This window comes from Lipotes vexillifer, unplaced genomic scaffold, assembly GCF_000442215.2.
Source record: "Lipotes vexillifer unplaced genomic scaffold, Lipotes_vexillifer_v1.1 scaffold762, whole genome shotgun sequence".
NCBI classification, from domain to species: domain Eukaryota; kingdom Metazoa; phylum Chordata; class Mammalia; order Artiodactyla; family Lipotidae; genus Lipotes; species Lipotes vexillifer.
In genome coordinates, this window is record NW_006772276.1 from 646,585 (window position 1) to 663,748 (window position 17,164).

Here is a 17,164-nt window from a genome sequence, read left to right on the forward strand (position 1 = left end):
ATGTTTTTGGTAGGCATTGGGGATAGTGATGAGCAAATTGGCAGGTAAACTAGTACATTTTGTTTAAATCCCAGTACAAAGGCACTCAAAAACTTTATCATTGAATTTTTTACATTCCTATATTGAAATCTTTTCCAACACAGAGGAGTATTTCAAAGCGTCCTCATCATGATTTTATTTAAAGCTGTATTATTGTTCTTTTGGACAAGTTAATGGACAAGTTAATGGCATCTTCATTCTCTTCTCTGCTCATTTACAGACAGTCATTATTGGATCTTACCTAATTGCACATGGATTCTTCAGCGTCTATGCAATGTGTATTGAAACAATTTTCATCTGCTTCTGTAAGTTTTCAGTATATGTGTTTTCCCCCTCTGGTGGATAACCAAGAGATGAAAAGGTTAAGACCCAGTCTTTTAGCTGGCTTGTGGATTTGCTATGACCTGGCTGAAACTGCAGAACAGTTTATTTGGAAAGAGACATTGTCCAGTAGATGCTTTGTAAATGTCAAAGGCTGAGAGATGGAGTTTGAAAAGCACTGGAGGGTCAGGCATCATGGCATGGTGTTAGCATGAAATTATTTTAATTTCTTAATGTTTTCAAATTTATAATAATGATTGGCTTCTGTTGTGCTTTATTAGCAACTGAAGACACAACTGGGCTTTGAGGCTGGGCTTTGGGGACTCTGAGGATAGCCTTTATACCTTCTGCTAAAGCCAAGCTGGCAATGGTTTCAAAGACACATAGGGCCAATTCACACTGGGTAACACGATGACAAACAGATAGGATTCATAGGGAGGCGTGTTTAGGACATGGCTAGATCTACTCTGACGCGTAGTGTTAAAATACTTCAATAGAGCTTTCATCACTGACTTCTTCACTGTGCTTCTATGTGGCATGTGCACCTCACGTATGCAGAATGGATATGTTTTCTATTAATACCTCATCTTTTTTTTTTTTTTTTTTTTTTTTTTTTGTTTTTTGCGGTACGCGGGCCTCTCACTGGCTCCGGACGCGCAGGCTCGGCGGCCATGGCTCACGGGCCCAGCCGCTCCGCGGCATGTGGGATCTTCCCGGACCGGGGCATGAACCCGTGTCCCCTGCATCGGCAGGTGGACTCTCAACCACTGCGCCACCAGGGAAGCCCCAATACCTCATCTTAAAAGCCCTGGAGAACCTAGTGCCCATCAGGAGCTTGATCTGTCCTTACCTTCAACCTAGATAAAGTAGGGTCAACAGGTGAAAGAACAGAACTTGTTAGCCCTACAACTAATACCCTCTGAGAGATTATTTCTCTGGCACATTGCTCTTAAGAGAAGCAGAGAAAACATTCTATGACAGGGCATTACTGAGTGATCTACTTGTATAAAACGAACAGTTTATTTTTTAGTGTAACTCACAGCACCAACTGCATGCTGGGGTCAGGAGAGGAGATATATATTTATATCTCCCTAAAGATACTAACTTTAGGGAGATAGATATATTGAAGGAAAAAACCTTCTAGAAAATGGTTTGATTTTTTTTTCTGAACATTTAACAAATCAATTTTCAATAACTGGACAAATTAATCGGAAGGACTTTGTGTACAAGTTAGCTCTTCCTCTGGCTATAAATGGAACTGGAATGTTTAATCTTTTCCTAGTGCTTCAGTGGTTTGTCAGGAAAAGCCATCTACAAAATACCACATGAACAAACTTCAGCCCAGGTATGAGGTGGAAGAAGGAGCATGGGAATAAGGTAGCTTAAGACACAGAAGAGACAGAGATCTTGAATGTTCAGAGGTCTCTCCTCTCATCTCAAATACTAATCATGAGAATGAAACTGGGAGAGCCCACTGGGATCTTCCTGATTCTTGTAAGTGAGAAGTTTTCTCAAAATGTATCCCGGGAAATGTTTAGAACCTATCAATCAGTTTCCAATATTTGGAACCTTTGGCAAATCTTGTAGATTTTAATTTTGACAGTGGATTTTAAATTTGAGCACTAAGAAATGTTTTCCACTCATCTATATTACTAATTGCCAACTTCTTGAAAAGCAGGTATAATTTCAGCCTTATTTAACACATTGTGTGTTGAATGTGAATAGTTTCTTTTTGGATGTTCTTGTCTTTGATAATAAAGAACAAGAGAAGCCAAATTGTATTTTTCTTCCCTCTGCAGCTGTTACTATGGGCAACATCTAACTTTGGAAATTTTTCTTCTTAAATGATACTCTAAGGCAAATTATGATTGTGTGGAACTGTACCTTTTTAAAAAATATATACTTCTTTATACCTATTATCTTGACTGCCAGAAAACTGGTGATTTTAAAAATGCAAACTATTTGCAAACAAACACTTCATTTATAGAGACATAGCATCCTTTCAACATTACAAGGCGATGAGAATTCTGGTCCCAGGATGGGAAAAAAACAATAATTGTAGATGATTATTTTCATTATTATGTGATTGATACCACAGTTCCTACCAATCCCGCAAAACTAATAATGATATAAACATACAACATATGATATGTGATATAAGATATAGAAATATGATTAAGGAAAAAAGAACAAAAATGTTCAGCATCTATCATGTTCCCTTCTTAGCTTTTCATTTTGTATGTGGGGAAAGTCACTGTGAAGTCTAATGTAAAAATCTAATAAACCAATAATCCAACCATTCCTAAGAGAGTATGATGAAAAATAACTTAGATTTATTCCATAAATCTGTGATTATGTTATATGGTTTTACATAATATTTCTTATCCTTTATTTCATAATAAATAAAGGCTAAAATAGCATAATATTTTTAATATACTAGTCAAAACAGTTTCAAGTTGCCTTTATATATTTATTGAGATAGATATTATCAGCTGTGAATTATATGTATCTGCAGGAAATTTAATTCCATGCAAACTTCTCCTTGCTTCTCAGCATCATTCTCATGTTTTTCCCCAACCACCCAACAGATGTGTGCTCAGTGAATATCCATCATTTTATTAGCCTAAGCAAAGCAGGAATATAAACTCATGTATTACAGAAGTCAGCAAACACTGCATTAGCTTTTGAATATATCTGAGGTGAACTAAAAGGATTTAGGATAGGACATCGTTTAGTTAAGTAGGATGAGAACTGAAGTAGGTGTCAAGAGACTGGGTCCTCACCTCATCCTGTTGCCTCAGAGCTTTCAATTTCAGGAGAATCATTTTACATCCCTGGGTCTCAGTTTCTTCATCTGTAACATGAGGGTGTGAATTACCATTAAAAGAGACTTTGAACTCTGAAATTCAATTATTCTCTACATTTATCACACCATACTTTTTATTCAGCTTCATCTCAGAGGATGTGGCAATTTACCTCTCTGAAATGAACAGTCGTTAGAATTTAAAGATAACACATTTGAAAGGACATAAAAGATCTTATTAACCTTTAAATTATCAAAATAAACCTCTTTGGAGTGGGTGGGATTTAGGAAGTTTCAGTGCTTCCTGGCAGAGGTTGAAGCTTCTTACTTTGACCAGCATCAGCTACTTAACTGCACTAATTTGTCTTATATTTGACTTTCTAACACTGCTTTCTCTGATTTTTCCCTGTTCGACTCTCCAACTTATAAAAATGCATATAATTGTTCTGCTGCTGTTGCTGCTTTTGCCTGCTTTGGCTGCTGCATATACAGGTGAAGATCTGGAAAGAAATGATGGATCTACAGAAAAACCCTACTTCATAACCCCTACCCTGCACGGAATTCTGAACAAGAAGCAACTAGTTCCCCAGAAGCAGAAAGAGTAGAAAAGCTCCAAACAGTGCCATTCATTTTTAAGTAGAAGTTTTGTAAATTAGGTCATTTGTATTTGAAAATGATGCTTTTAAGTAATGTGAAATTTCAGTGCTTATTCCTAAAAAGCGAGAACTTGGTACCATCTGAGGTATCAGGCAATTGATGACAGTAGCCTCTGTGAACTAGGATACTTTATAGTGGTCCCAGCTGAAGAGCAAGGTGTAAACGTCACACATTTTTTTAAAGTCTATAGCTGAAAGTGTTTCCAAAACTTTTATAACTTGGCATGCTGTTTCCCATTGCAGCATTTTGATAGCCTTTCTTTTTATAAATATATATTTGTAAAGGGTATTCAGGAAATTTTTGAAAGCACTATAAATGTGTAATCAATTAGCCATAAAAAGATTGATTTATAGTTAACCAGCATATGGTACTAAATTTGTAAATATGGTGCTATGGTTATATTTATACTGTTCAAGCTAGTGGACAACATTCTAAACTGTGATTAAACTTGTATTAATGGTTCCCTAGGAAGTATATTTCAGTAAGTGATTCGAGACCATAACAAACATATAGACGTTAATGTTATACAGGTTCCATAGGCTGCATTACTAGGTAAAAATTACTGTGGAACCTTCATAGGCCATTTTGTTTCAGTGAAATTATAGTGAAGTTGAATCTGAGTTCTGGAATGTCATTTCCAATAATATGAACCTCTGGCCACCATGAAAATATTCTGAGCAGAACTGAGATGGCCACATAACTCATGCCGTTTGTCTGTAACCCAAATAGAGAGAAATCCTTATTTTCCTATGCCCATCATATAGAAAATGGGTATGGATCTGTTTCAGAAGAGTGATTATATCTGTTATGAGTTTCTAGATTAAAGAGATGATGTGGCTTTTTTCTATAAAAAGTTTAATTTTAGCTTAACTCTCAGTGAAGAAAGAGAAAAGATAAGAAAGACACTTCAGATTTTACCCTAAGGAAATATTAGCCCTCCATAGGTACCTCATCTTGTACCTTTACAAGAGGCATACTGTAGGTTAGGAAATCTCTTCCTGAAGGGTTTAGGAGGAGCGTTACTTTCATACTCCACCCTTGCTGGCCAGAGCAACAAACCAGGCTCTGGCATAGCAAAGCATGAATCAGACACTCACGTACTTTGCCTATCCATCTCCTGTGTGCAAGTGCGTATGACATGGCAAACAGTGTAAAAATGTAGCCCCAAAGGAGCATTGAATCAATAGTGTCCTTTTGGCTTTTACACTAAGTTTGTGTATAAGGATTATTTATGTCTTGACAGAAAGGAACATGTTGATCTAACATTTTGATCTGATATATGATCCATGTATCCAAGAAGAGAGTCAGAAATGTATTATTGTTATAAATTAATATAAATAGTAATTTATTTAATGACCCTGAAGTGTGGGAACCTAGATTTAGACTGACTTCATAGCAGCTTAATAGCAAGAAGCTAATGAATAGGGGAGATTTTCAAAATACTGGTCCTTCTATGGCCACCATCTTGCTCTTGGCTTACTTTCTTGAGATTACTGTAATCAAAAGTGTCATTTGGCTTCATACCTTGGCAAATACCTTCTTCACTCTCATGCTCCTTGAAGTATAATTCAGAGAACAGTGATAACCTGTCTTTCTAGATAGTTATTATTTTATTATTCAGTAATACAGGGTTCACAACAAAAATCTAGTAAAATGGTTACCTCTAACTTAAGTATTGAAAAATTATAAGAAATAAGTCCCCTTTTAGGAGTAGTTGAAAAATTCATAATGATGAAACAGTTTAAAATTTTTTGTGTACGTATCAGAATCAGTCTGAGAAACTGTTATAACTATTGATACCTGTGCTCCCCACCCCAAGAGATTCTGATATAAGTATTTGGGTGTGGGGCAGCTTGTGAATTATTATAAAGTTCTCTAGTGATTCTGATACACATAAAAGTTGGAAAATCACTTGCATAAAATATAAATCAACATGTGTGAAATCATTTGCCTATTTTTTCCTTATAAGCCTGGCTGTTCTAGGAGTTAGAAAATTGAGAAAGACAAAGGAGATTAATTTGGAGAATTCTAACAATCATAACTTCTGTATTTTAGAGTCTTGGTACTAGATGGGGGCCCATGTTTTAAATGCTTAACATTTAAATCTGCTGATTAGACCAGAAAATTCTCCACAGTAAACGTATTCACTGAACTATATGGAGATAGATACATTCTAAACTTGGCTATATTTTAAGAATATAACCCTTGGTTGCAAAATCATAGGAAAAGCAATGTCGTTTGGTTCAATATTCTTAATAAATATTCTTTAAAAATCTCTTAAGTATAGAAGTTTTAACTATATTATGTGCTTAATTCTAGTTAGAAAAATATTTTTCATTAATTACTTGTTTGTATAATTGAAATATAGAGAAAAATGAGTTGAAAAAAATTTAAAAGCCACTTTCTTATAAAGAAATTAAGGTAATAACTGAAAAAACAGAGCAATACTTCTCAAAATTTTGGGTTCAAAGATTTGAAATATATTGAAAATTTACAAATCTTTAAAAAAAAAAACTGTACCACCTAAATTGTTGCTCGAAAAACAAAAGCAATCTTGAACTAATATGGTAACTTAGAAGGCAAGTTGAATACATCATACTTTTTAGGAATTTGAAGGTGAATTTAGAAATTCCTCATACATCTTGTTTTTTGGGTAGTTACATTTGCTCTCTAAAAGAAGATAAAACTTATTTCCTTAATCATGCAGCTGAGAGGCACGTGCTATTGGCAGAATCAGACCTGGTACACAGAATGAGATAATATCTTATTGATACAATAACAAGGGCTGATTGTTTTCTCATAGTTATGTTTACAATAATGTTGATGCCAAACTATGCTGTTTTTTAGAATAACATTTTGAACTGCTGTAAAGCAAGTATGCAGCAGATGGCGATGTTACTTCTCTTACAGTTTTGCTTTGATATTTACCCTGTGCCATTCTTCCTCCTAGTGGAAGATTTAGAAAGAAACGATGGTTCTGCTGAAAGACCCTATTACATGAGTCAATCTCTGCTGAAGATTTTGAACGAGCAAAAGGCACAAACTAAGAAGCAGTAGAAGTGCAAACTCTGGTCATCCTGCAGCGGTGTTACCTTTCCCTCATCTGCTGTGTATGTGCTACACTTGTTTCATAAGTGCTTTGTGTATGGAACACTGTATTCACGACCTTGTTGGCTTTTATTTGCATGTTTTATACCAAAGCTTATACTGTAATACGTGAAGCCATCAGAAGTTGCAAGGGAATTGTTAATAACACGGAACATTTTTTATACTAAGATCTTTTGTTTTGTAATTCATTTTTAAATAGAATGGCTAGGATGTTTTGAAAATGCTAGTGAATATGTTAATATTGTTTTAAATATTAGATTGAAAAATGATACATTATTTAAATTGGTAGCTCCTAATATATTTTTTAAATTACAACTAAAAGACTTCTGCAGGGAAAATTGGTAAACAAAGTAAAACAGAAGATTTTAAAGTTTTCCCCACTCCTGTTTGACAATAAATTGGTAAAAGGAGCACCACACTCCAGATTTTGCTCTGAGTATAGACTGTTTCCTATTAAACAAATTGTCAATCATCCAGCCTTTACGACTTAGTCCTCTCTGACAAAGTGCCTTACTGGCTGTTTAATATTACCCAGCTTTTGTGGGCAAGTTTACACACATTGTTAAAAAAAAAAAAGAATCCTGCAATGTTTAGTGATTAAAACAAGTCTTCTTGCATTTGTTTTTTTCTTAGCTCACTGGTTGAAAACCATTTGTCATTTCAGTATGTTTGATATCCTCACTATATAGACTACATTTTGCAGCATAAACAATTTCCCTTGCGCCTAGTGGACATTCATGAATGTGTACTACACGCAAGAAAAAAACCTGAAAGGACACTTGTTAGGTTTGTTTTTTTACTAAAAGTGAGTTTAAAGTGTAATCTTTTCTATGATAGATATTTGAAAATACAATAGGTATAAGACTACATTTCTCAGTGTTTTACACAGATTGGAAAGGGAAACTTGAAGAAATTACAAAGGGAAACTTTACCCCTAGAAAGGGTGCTCACAGATGTCGTGTACTGAATAGCTCCATTTTAAATGATTGTTTATTATCATCAATGAGTGTTCTATGTATGTTATTTCCATTTTCTAACTTTTGATATGAAATAATCAGTTTATTCATGTTACTTTTTATTGTGCTAATATGAACAAGAACATAATTTCTAATTCAATTTTAAATAATTTTATTAGTACTAACTTTAAAGAAAATGATTTCAGTTTGTTACTCAGTGTTACAGAAAGAGTCCATAAAACATTCACCCTAAAGGAATGTCAATCACACAATGATAATTTGTGAAAGCTTTGAGAATCTATAGTAAGTTCCTAGCAGTTTATCTATTATATTTAAATGTGACTTTGGATATTCTTTTATGCCAAAAACGAACTCATATGAGCACAAGACAGTCTGAGCTCTATAGTCACTATGCTTCTGCTGTGCAGAAATATTAGGAACATATTGTCTAAATACCTTTGATAACTAAACTGTTTAATATTTAATGAAATTTGTTGTTACTCATTGTTTTAAATCTATTTGTTTTTTCTTCTAATAAAGATTTAGATAAGAAAAAGCTCTTTGCTTTTTTATTTCTTCAAGCTAGAAAAACCCATCTATCATCATGACAAAATCTCCTCTGTATCAAATATCTAGGTTTTTAAAAAAAATCTAGATTTATCTTTAAACTTGTTTCCCACTTTTTTTCTAGCTGTGCACTGACTGCCAAACCAAATAACTGAAGCTGATAATTTATACAAAGTAAATAAGTCAAAGCTAAATGGATAAGAAATGGAGTTTTTTAAAAACCCAAACAACAGCCTAAATTAGTTAGTTGGTCTTTGTTTTAATTTGCCAAAAGTTTGCTCAGTCCCACATTTGGTTTGGCCAGCATTCATAAGAAGCAAATCTCATCATTTTAAAGGCAGGGATAAGTTTACAGAATACAAAAAATGTGAACACAAATTAATAATAGTTTCTAAGGCACGATTAAATGTCCCTATCGCTGGTTTAGCTCAGGCTAAAAATTTTCTTAGGTTCAGATATTCCTTAACAAATCTATAAGTCTATTTTAAAATTGAATTAATTCTATGTTAAATCTTCAAACTTAATTTTTCTTTAAAATTTAATAGGTTTCTTTAAATGAAAACATAAATGTTGCAGTTTTCAAGTTTGTTTTAAAATGTCCTATATCGGGACCTCCCTCTCCTGCCAGTGCAGGAGACACAGTTTCCAGCCCCACTCTGGGAAGATCCCACAGGCCCCAGAGCAACTAAGCCCGTGCACCACAACTACTGAGCCTGCGCTCTGGAGACCGCAACAAGCCACAACTACGGAAGCCCACGCGCCTAGAGCCCGTGCTCCGCAACAAGAGAAGCCACTGCAATGAGAAGCCCGCGCACCGCAATGAAGAGTAGCCCCCCTCGCCACAACTAGAGAAAGCCTGCGTGCAGCAATGAAGGCCCAACGCAGCCAAAAATTAATTAATTAATTTAATTTTTAAAAAATAAATAAAACGAAATAAAATGTCCTATATCTAATAAGATGTTTGTTAATATAGCTACTGGTTCTTTTCTTATTTAAAATAAAAATATCATTTGGTTTCCAGAAGAAATCCAAACCTGCCTTATATTTTAATAAGTCCCACTTTTAGATGATACAGCACTGATCATATTTGTAAATAAATTGTTTGAAATTGGACTATGACTGATTTGATTTTTCTATGTGCCTAGAAAGTTTTAAAAAGAGTTTGTGAAATCACACTATTAAAGGTTCTGTGGGATCATCAGGCATAATGCGGTTATCATTTAAAATAATATTGGAAAGCAGGCTGTATGCAACAATTCCTTATTTTTCTTTTACTATATAGTTGACCAGCACTCATTCCAATGTATATTCTTTCACTTTTACAAGTGGTGCCTCAGGAAATTGCTCTTAAACTCTAACCAGGCATAGCAATTATCTTTAGTATTATCTGGCTCTGGATGCTTTATAAATCAGTCTTCGTTGGCATAAGATATGGGGACAAAATTGAACAAAAATCATTATTGCAGACCATGGATATGAAATGGTGTTGACATTTTTTCCAGTTTCTTGCAATTATTATCCTTAGATGTTTGCAAATATTTGTATTTTAAAAACATAGCTATATGATTATAAGAATACAGTTCAATAAATCATTGATGAAAAGAAATATCTTACCAATATAGCAAGAATAAATTACTTCTCCAAAATTACTTTCCATATACCATGTTTCTAGTCTTGGGGCTAAAATGGGTATTGACGATTTCTCTCAGGACCTAGCTTCATTGCTAGTGAATCAAAACCCAGAAAACAAAGCCAACTCTCATTAAAACAAATGTAAATTCATTTATTCATGAAAACTGAGTACCACTTTATGCAAGACTTGTACATCAGGAAGATGTCACAGTCACGGACCCTCTTAAAATTTATCAGGCCAAACTGAACTGTTCTTTCCCCCATTTATGACTTTCCAATTGCTTAAAATGAAACAGCCAAAATAGTATAGAATCTGGCAATATCTTCTCTAATGGCTTCTGTGCTGGGACGAATGAGGACTGTTATGTGACGCATTTAAAAGCAATCAATTCAATTTTACTATTTGAAGTCACTAACTATTTTTTTTTAACACCTTGGCTCTTTTTTTTCCAGTCCTTTTTTCTACTGTATGATTTAGAACAATTTAAGCAAATGGATAAAACAATCTTGTGAACAAAGTAAAATGCCCTTCCACCGATGACTCAAAAACACGGGCGTCTTCATATTCTGGCCCTTCACATGGTACTAAGAGCACCGTGTGTTAACAAAGGTGGGAGAAGCTTATCAAATGAAAAGATGTTTTCATTTTGCATATAAATTAAAGTGAGCCTGGACTTGATCACTGTTAGAGTAATCTTGAAATTTCCACATTCTTCCAGCCAAATGAGTGTGTGCTGCTGCATATGTGTAAGCAGTGCACAGAAAGAAGAAAATGAAGGTAAGATGTTGGGAAAAGCACTGGTGTTCAAGGAGAGAACAGAAAAAGCTAAGGGTATATAAAAATATATCTCTAACAGGATCTAAGAGGGCAGTGTTACAGAAAGCGGGGTGCCTTCTGAATGCAATTCATAAATGTACTGAAAAAGAAACAATAACACATTTGAAGCCAGTAATTAAAAATATTTTTCAGTTTTCTGGTAAACAGCACTGAAGCAGACTATGTTACAGTAAAACTAATCACATAGATGTATTTAGCCCAAACAAACAAAAAAGAATGATGTCTCAACATGATTTATGATGAAGGGATTAAAAAACATTTGCCTAGGGAAGATACCAAGATGGCAGAATAGGAGGATACAGAACTCACCTCCCCCACCACGAACACATCGAAAATACATCTACATGTGGAGCAATTCTCACTGAAAACTAACTGTAAACTGGCAGAAAGAATCCTGAAAAACTACGGCTGTAAGAAAGATCTACACAATATCAGGTGTAAGTGGTGAGAAGAGATCAGATCAGAACCTGTGCCCCTGAGAGGGAACTCAGAAGATCAGGGAGATTACAGGGCAGAGATCCCCTCTGGGGAGTAAGTGGTTAAAGCCACATATTGGGCACCCAAGCCCTGGGGTCTGACACTGGGAAGACAGGTCCCCTTGGCTGGTTGGAGGACAGTGAGTGGGACTAACAGGAAGGCTGTGGGAAGCCTGGACTCTACTCATGAAGAGTGCACACATGCTTGCTTACTCCCAAAACAGGGCAGAGAGGGCAGATTGAAACTTCAGGGGACACTGGCCAGTTTCCCCCAAGGCTGGTGTAAGCCCCAGTGTGAGCTGAGCACCAACTCTAGCCCCACTTGCTTCATGACACAGCTCCACCCTGGGGTGAGGGCTGTTGTGGCTGAGGCGAGATCTCAGCTGTGAGGCACAGAGGTGGCTCAGACCTGGAGCAGCATCTGAGTGGGGCAGTGGCAGCCATCACTGGTGCTTACACTGGCAGAGCATCAGAAGCAGTCCAGGTCTCCACCTAGGGCTGCCACAGCCCACACCCTGACACATGCCAAGTGCCTGCACCAGCCCCACTGGATCTGCAGCACAGATCCACACTAGGGTGAGGGCTGTAGTGGCCAAGGGGAAAACTCAGTTGTGATGGACAAAGGTAGGTCAGACCCAGAGAGGCATCCAAGTGGGGCAGGGGCAGCCCTTACTGGTGCTTACACTGGCAGAGCATCAGGAGCGGTCTAGGTTGCTGACTGTAGCTAAGGCCAACATAACTTGTGCCCAGACCCACAGTGAATGCCTGGGCCAGCCCCTCTTGTTCCAGCACTACTCCCCACTGGGGCAAGGATGCGAGCGCTGGGAGTGGGGAAAGCAGACACTTAACAGGAATAGAGCCAGCTCAGACCTGAACCTCAGGGCTTTTGCTCCAGCAACTTGGGACCTACCCCCACCCTCGATAGGGTGGTGCTGATCACTGAGCAGAGGAGAAGCCCTGACTCACACCTGGATCTTGCCTGAGCCCCTCCATCTCCAGCCTTCCCTCCTACCAAGATGACAGAGGCCAGCACACGCTGGGGGAAAACATGACTTATCCTCACATCAGATCCTGCTCTCCCACCAAAGCAATTGAGCACACACAGACTGTATAGGGAAACTCCCACACAAGGACACCCCTTCAAGACTGCAATAGGTAACTGTTTCACCTAATTTCATAGAGACAGAGGAAGTTAAGTAAAATGAGGAGACAGAGGAATTTGTTTTAATCGAAAGAACAAGGAAAAAAACCTGAAAAAATAAGTAATAAAACAGAAATAAAAAATTTACCAGATAAAGAGTTCAAAGCATTACCAATGAAAATGCTAACTGAATTAGGGAGAAGAATAGATGAACACAGTGAGAATTTTTAACAAGGAACTAGAAAATATAAAACAACCAGTCAGAACTGAAGAATACAATAACTGAAATGAAAAAGACACTAAAAGGAATTAACAGCAGATGAGGTGATACAAAAAAATGTACCAGAAGATAGAATTCTTCTATTCTGGAAGATAGAATAATGGAAATCACCCAATCAGAACAGCAGAAGGGAGAAAAAATTAGAATAGTTTAAGGGACTTCTAGGACAAAATCAAGTGTACCAACATAGGGGTCCTAGAAGTGGAAGAGAGAGAAAAAGGGGTCAAAAAATGTATTTGATTAAATTATGGCAGAAAACAACCTGAACCTGATAAAGGAAACAGATGTCCAGGTACAGGAAGCATAGAGGGTCTGAAACAAGATAAACCCAAACAGATGCACACCAAGATATACCATAATTAAAATGGCAAAAATTAAAGATAGAGAATTCTGAAGGCAGCAAGAGAAAACAGAGTCATATACAAGAGAACCCCTACAAGGCAATCAGCTGATTTTTCTGAATAAATTTTGCAGGCCAGAACAGAGTGGCATGATATATTCCAAGTGATGAAAAGGAAAAACTTGCAGCCTAGGATACTCTACCTAGCAAGATTGTCATTGAAGAAGGCAGACAAAGAACTTCTCAGACAAGCAAAACTAAATGTGTTCATCAGTACTAAACCTACCCTAAAAGAAATGTTCAAGGGTCTTCTCTAAGTGGAAAAGAAAAGAAGTAAAAATATGTAAGAAAGGAAAAAATCCCACAAGGAAAGGCAAATATATAAGGCTGATGAACCACTTAAATAAGCTAGTAAGAAGATTAAAAGACAAAAAATTTAAAAAGCAAATACAACTATAGTAAACATGGAAGGGATAAACATGAAGATGTAAAATATATCAAAAACACAAAATGTGGGGGAGGGGAGTAAAAAATGTAGATATTTTAAAATGTGTCTGAACTTAAATGACTACTAGTTTAAAATGAGTAGATATAGTTATAAGTCAATATATATGAACCCCGTGGTAACCACAAATAAAAAACCTGCAATAGATACACAAAAACTAGAAAGAAAGGAACACAAGGATACTGCTAAAGAAAATCATCAAACCACAAGGAAAGAAACTAAAAGAAAAAATGAACAGAGAAGAACTACAAAAACAACCAGAAAACTAGTAATAAAATGGCAGTAAGTACATACCTATCAATAATTACTTTAAATGTCAATGGACTAAATGCTCCAATTAAAAGACATAGAGTAGCTGATTGGTTAAAAAACAGGAACCATCTATCACCTCACACTGGTCAGAATGGCCATCATCAAAAAGTCTACAAATAATAAATGCTGGAGAGGGTGTGGGGGGTGGGGGAAAGGAGCCCTCCTATACTGTTGGTGGGAATGTAAATTGGTACAGACATTATGGAGAGCAGTATGGAGGTCCCTCAAAAATTAAAAATTGAGCTGCCATATGATCCAGGGATTCCACTCCTGTGCGTATATCTGGAGAAAACTATAATTCGAAAAGATATACCTGAACTCCAATGTTCACTGCAGTACTATTTATAATAGCCAAGACATGGAAGCAACCTAAATGTCCAAGGTCAGAAGAAAGGATAAAGAAGATGTGGTATATTTATATACAAAATAGAATATTAATCAGCCATAAAAAAGGATGAAATAATGTCATTTGCAGCCACATGGATGGGCCTAGAGATTATCATGTTAAGTGAATAAGTCAGACAGAGAAAGACAAATATAATATTGCTTATATGTGGAATCTAAAAATATGATACAAATGAACTTATTTACAAAACAGAAATAGACTCACAGACATAGAAAACAAACTTATGGTTACCAAAGGGGAAGGCGGGAAGGATAAATTAGAGTCTGGGAGTAACATATACACGCTACTAAATATAAAACAGATAACCAACAAGAACCTAGCACAGGGAACTATACTCAATATTTTTAATAACCTATAAGGAAAAAGAATCTGAAACAGAATATAAATATATGTGTGTGTGTGTATATATATATATATATATATATATATCTGTCACTCTGCTATATACCTGAAACTAACACAGTGCTGTAAATTAACTGTACTTCAATAAAAAAGAAAAAGAAAAAAATAGATATCTAGAGGACATTCCATCCAAAAACAGCAAAATACACATTATTTTAAAGTGCACATGGAATGTTCTCCAGGTTAGATCACATGCTTGGTCACAAAACAAGTCTCAACAAATTTAAGAGAATAGAAATTATATCAAATTACTTTTTTCTAACCACAATGGTATGAAACTAGAAATCAACTATAGAAAGAAAAACGGGAAAAGAACAAACATATGGAGACGAAACAACATGCCACTAAAAAACCAACAGGTCAACAATATAATCAAAGAAATCAGAAAATATCTTGAGACAAATGAATATGAAAACACAACTATACAAAATCTATGGAATGAAGGAAAAGCATAAGAGGGAAGTTCATAGTGATACAGTCCTTCCTCAAGAAACAAGAAAAATCTCAAACAACTTAACCTACCACCTAAAAGAATTAGAAAAAGAAGAATACACAAAGCCCAAAGTCAGAAGAAGGAAGGAAATAATAAAGATCAGAGAGGAAATAAATAAAATGAATATTAAAAACCAGTAGAAAAGATCAATAAAACCAAGAGCTGTTTTTTTGAGAAGATAAAAAAATTGAAAAACCTTTAGCCAGCCAAGAAGAAAAGAGAGAGGACCCAAATGAACAAAATAAGAATTGAAAGAGGAGAAATGACAACTGATATCACAGATTAAAAAAAAAAATCATAAGAGAACACTATGAACAGGCCACCCCCTCCTGCCCTGTTCTCTTTCTGGTTGGGTCAGACCTGGCTGGCACCATGAGTACCTGGCAGAGGCTGAGGGAGAAAGAAAGGGGTGGGGGGAGGAGGAGGAGGATTCAAGAAGTAGGAGCTGAGCAGCCCTCCTGGGCCACAAACAGATACCCAGGAATGGAATTGCTGGATCTTTGAAAATTTACAGAGATTTGGTACAGATAGGAAAGCTATCAGAAAGACTATAGCACTATTGTACTGTATTTACTATTTTTCCTGCCGCTCAGCTGAGGAAGAACTGAGCTGACCTCTATTTCTGGATTATTTACTTCCTACTGGCTAATGAAGATTTTTATTTGGAGAACTCTGTTGTATAGAGCCTGAAGTCATCTATGACCCATAACAAGAGCATGCATTTTCAATTGTTAGTTAGATTTGTGTATCAATAAAATTTTCCTGAAAGAAAATGTCTGAGGATTGGAGACAAAATGGCAAAGTAGAAGGACTTGAGCTCACCTCCTCCCATGAAAACACCAAAATCACAACTAACTGCTGAACAACCATTGACAAAAAAAGACTGGAATATACTAAAAAGATATTCTACATCCAAACACAAAGAAGAAGACACAATGAAACAGTAGGAGGGATGCTTTTGCAATATAATCAAATCCTATACCTGCTGGGTGGGTGACCCATAAACTGGAAAATAATTCTATCACAGAGGTTCTCACACAGGAATGAAATTTCTGAGCCCTATGTCAGGCTCCCCAGCCTGGGGGTCTGGCATCAGGAGGAGGAGCCCACAGAGCATTTGACTATGAAGGCTAGCAGTGCTTGACTGCAGGAGCTGCACAGGACTGGGGGAAACAGAGACTCCACTCTTGGATGGTACACCCAAGGTTTCAAGGTTGCCCTGAAACCCAGGGCAAAGCAGTGACTCCATAGGAGCCTGGGTCAGATCTACCTGCAGGTCTTAGGGGTCTCCTGGGGAGGCAGGGGTCAGCTTTGGACCACTGCATGGGCAAGGACACTGATGGCAGAGGCCCTTAGGGAATATTCCACAGTGTGAGCTCTCCCAGAGGTTGCCATTTTGGCACCAAGGCCTGGCCCAAACCAACAGCCTGCAGGCTCTAGTGCTGGGATGCCTCAGGCCAAACAACCAACAGGGTGGGAACACAGCCCCACCCATCAACAGAAAGGCTGCCTAAAGTCATCCTGGGCCCACAGCCACCTCTAGACATGCCCTTTGACATGGCCCTGCCCACCAGAGGGACAAGATTCAGCTCCACTCACCAGTGGGCAAGCACCAGTCGCCCCCACCAGGAAACCTTAACAAGTGTCTGGACTGACCTCACCCACCAGGGGGCAGACACCAGAAGCAAGAAGAACTACAATCCTGCAGCCTGTGGAAATGAGCCCACAAACACAAAAAGTTAGACAAAATGAGAAATATGTTCCAGACGAAGGAACAAGATAAAACCCCAGAAGAACAACTAAGTGAAATGGAGATAGGCAATCTGCCTGAAAAAGAATTCAGAATAATAACAGTAAAGGTGATGCAAGATCTCAGAAAAAGAATAGA

General features: G+C 36.9%; 1 protein-coding gene across 1 annotated transcript in view; it reads left to right on the top strand.

Moving 5' to 3' along the window:
- Positions 1-6,877, top strand: part of SLC44A5 (solute carrier family 44 member 5) — a 197,778-nt gene extending 190,901 nt beyond the window's left edge. The window contains exons 20-21 of the mRNA XM_007447371.1: positions 260-344; positions 6,771-6,877. Coding sequence (XP_007447433.1) covers positions 260-344; positions 6,771-6,877 — 192 coding nt within the window. The remainder of the gene's footprint in view (positions 1-259; positions 345-6,770) is intronic.
- The last annotated feature ends 10,287 nt before the right edge of the window (positions 6,878-17,164 follow it).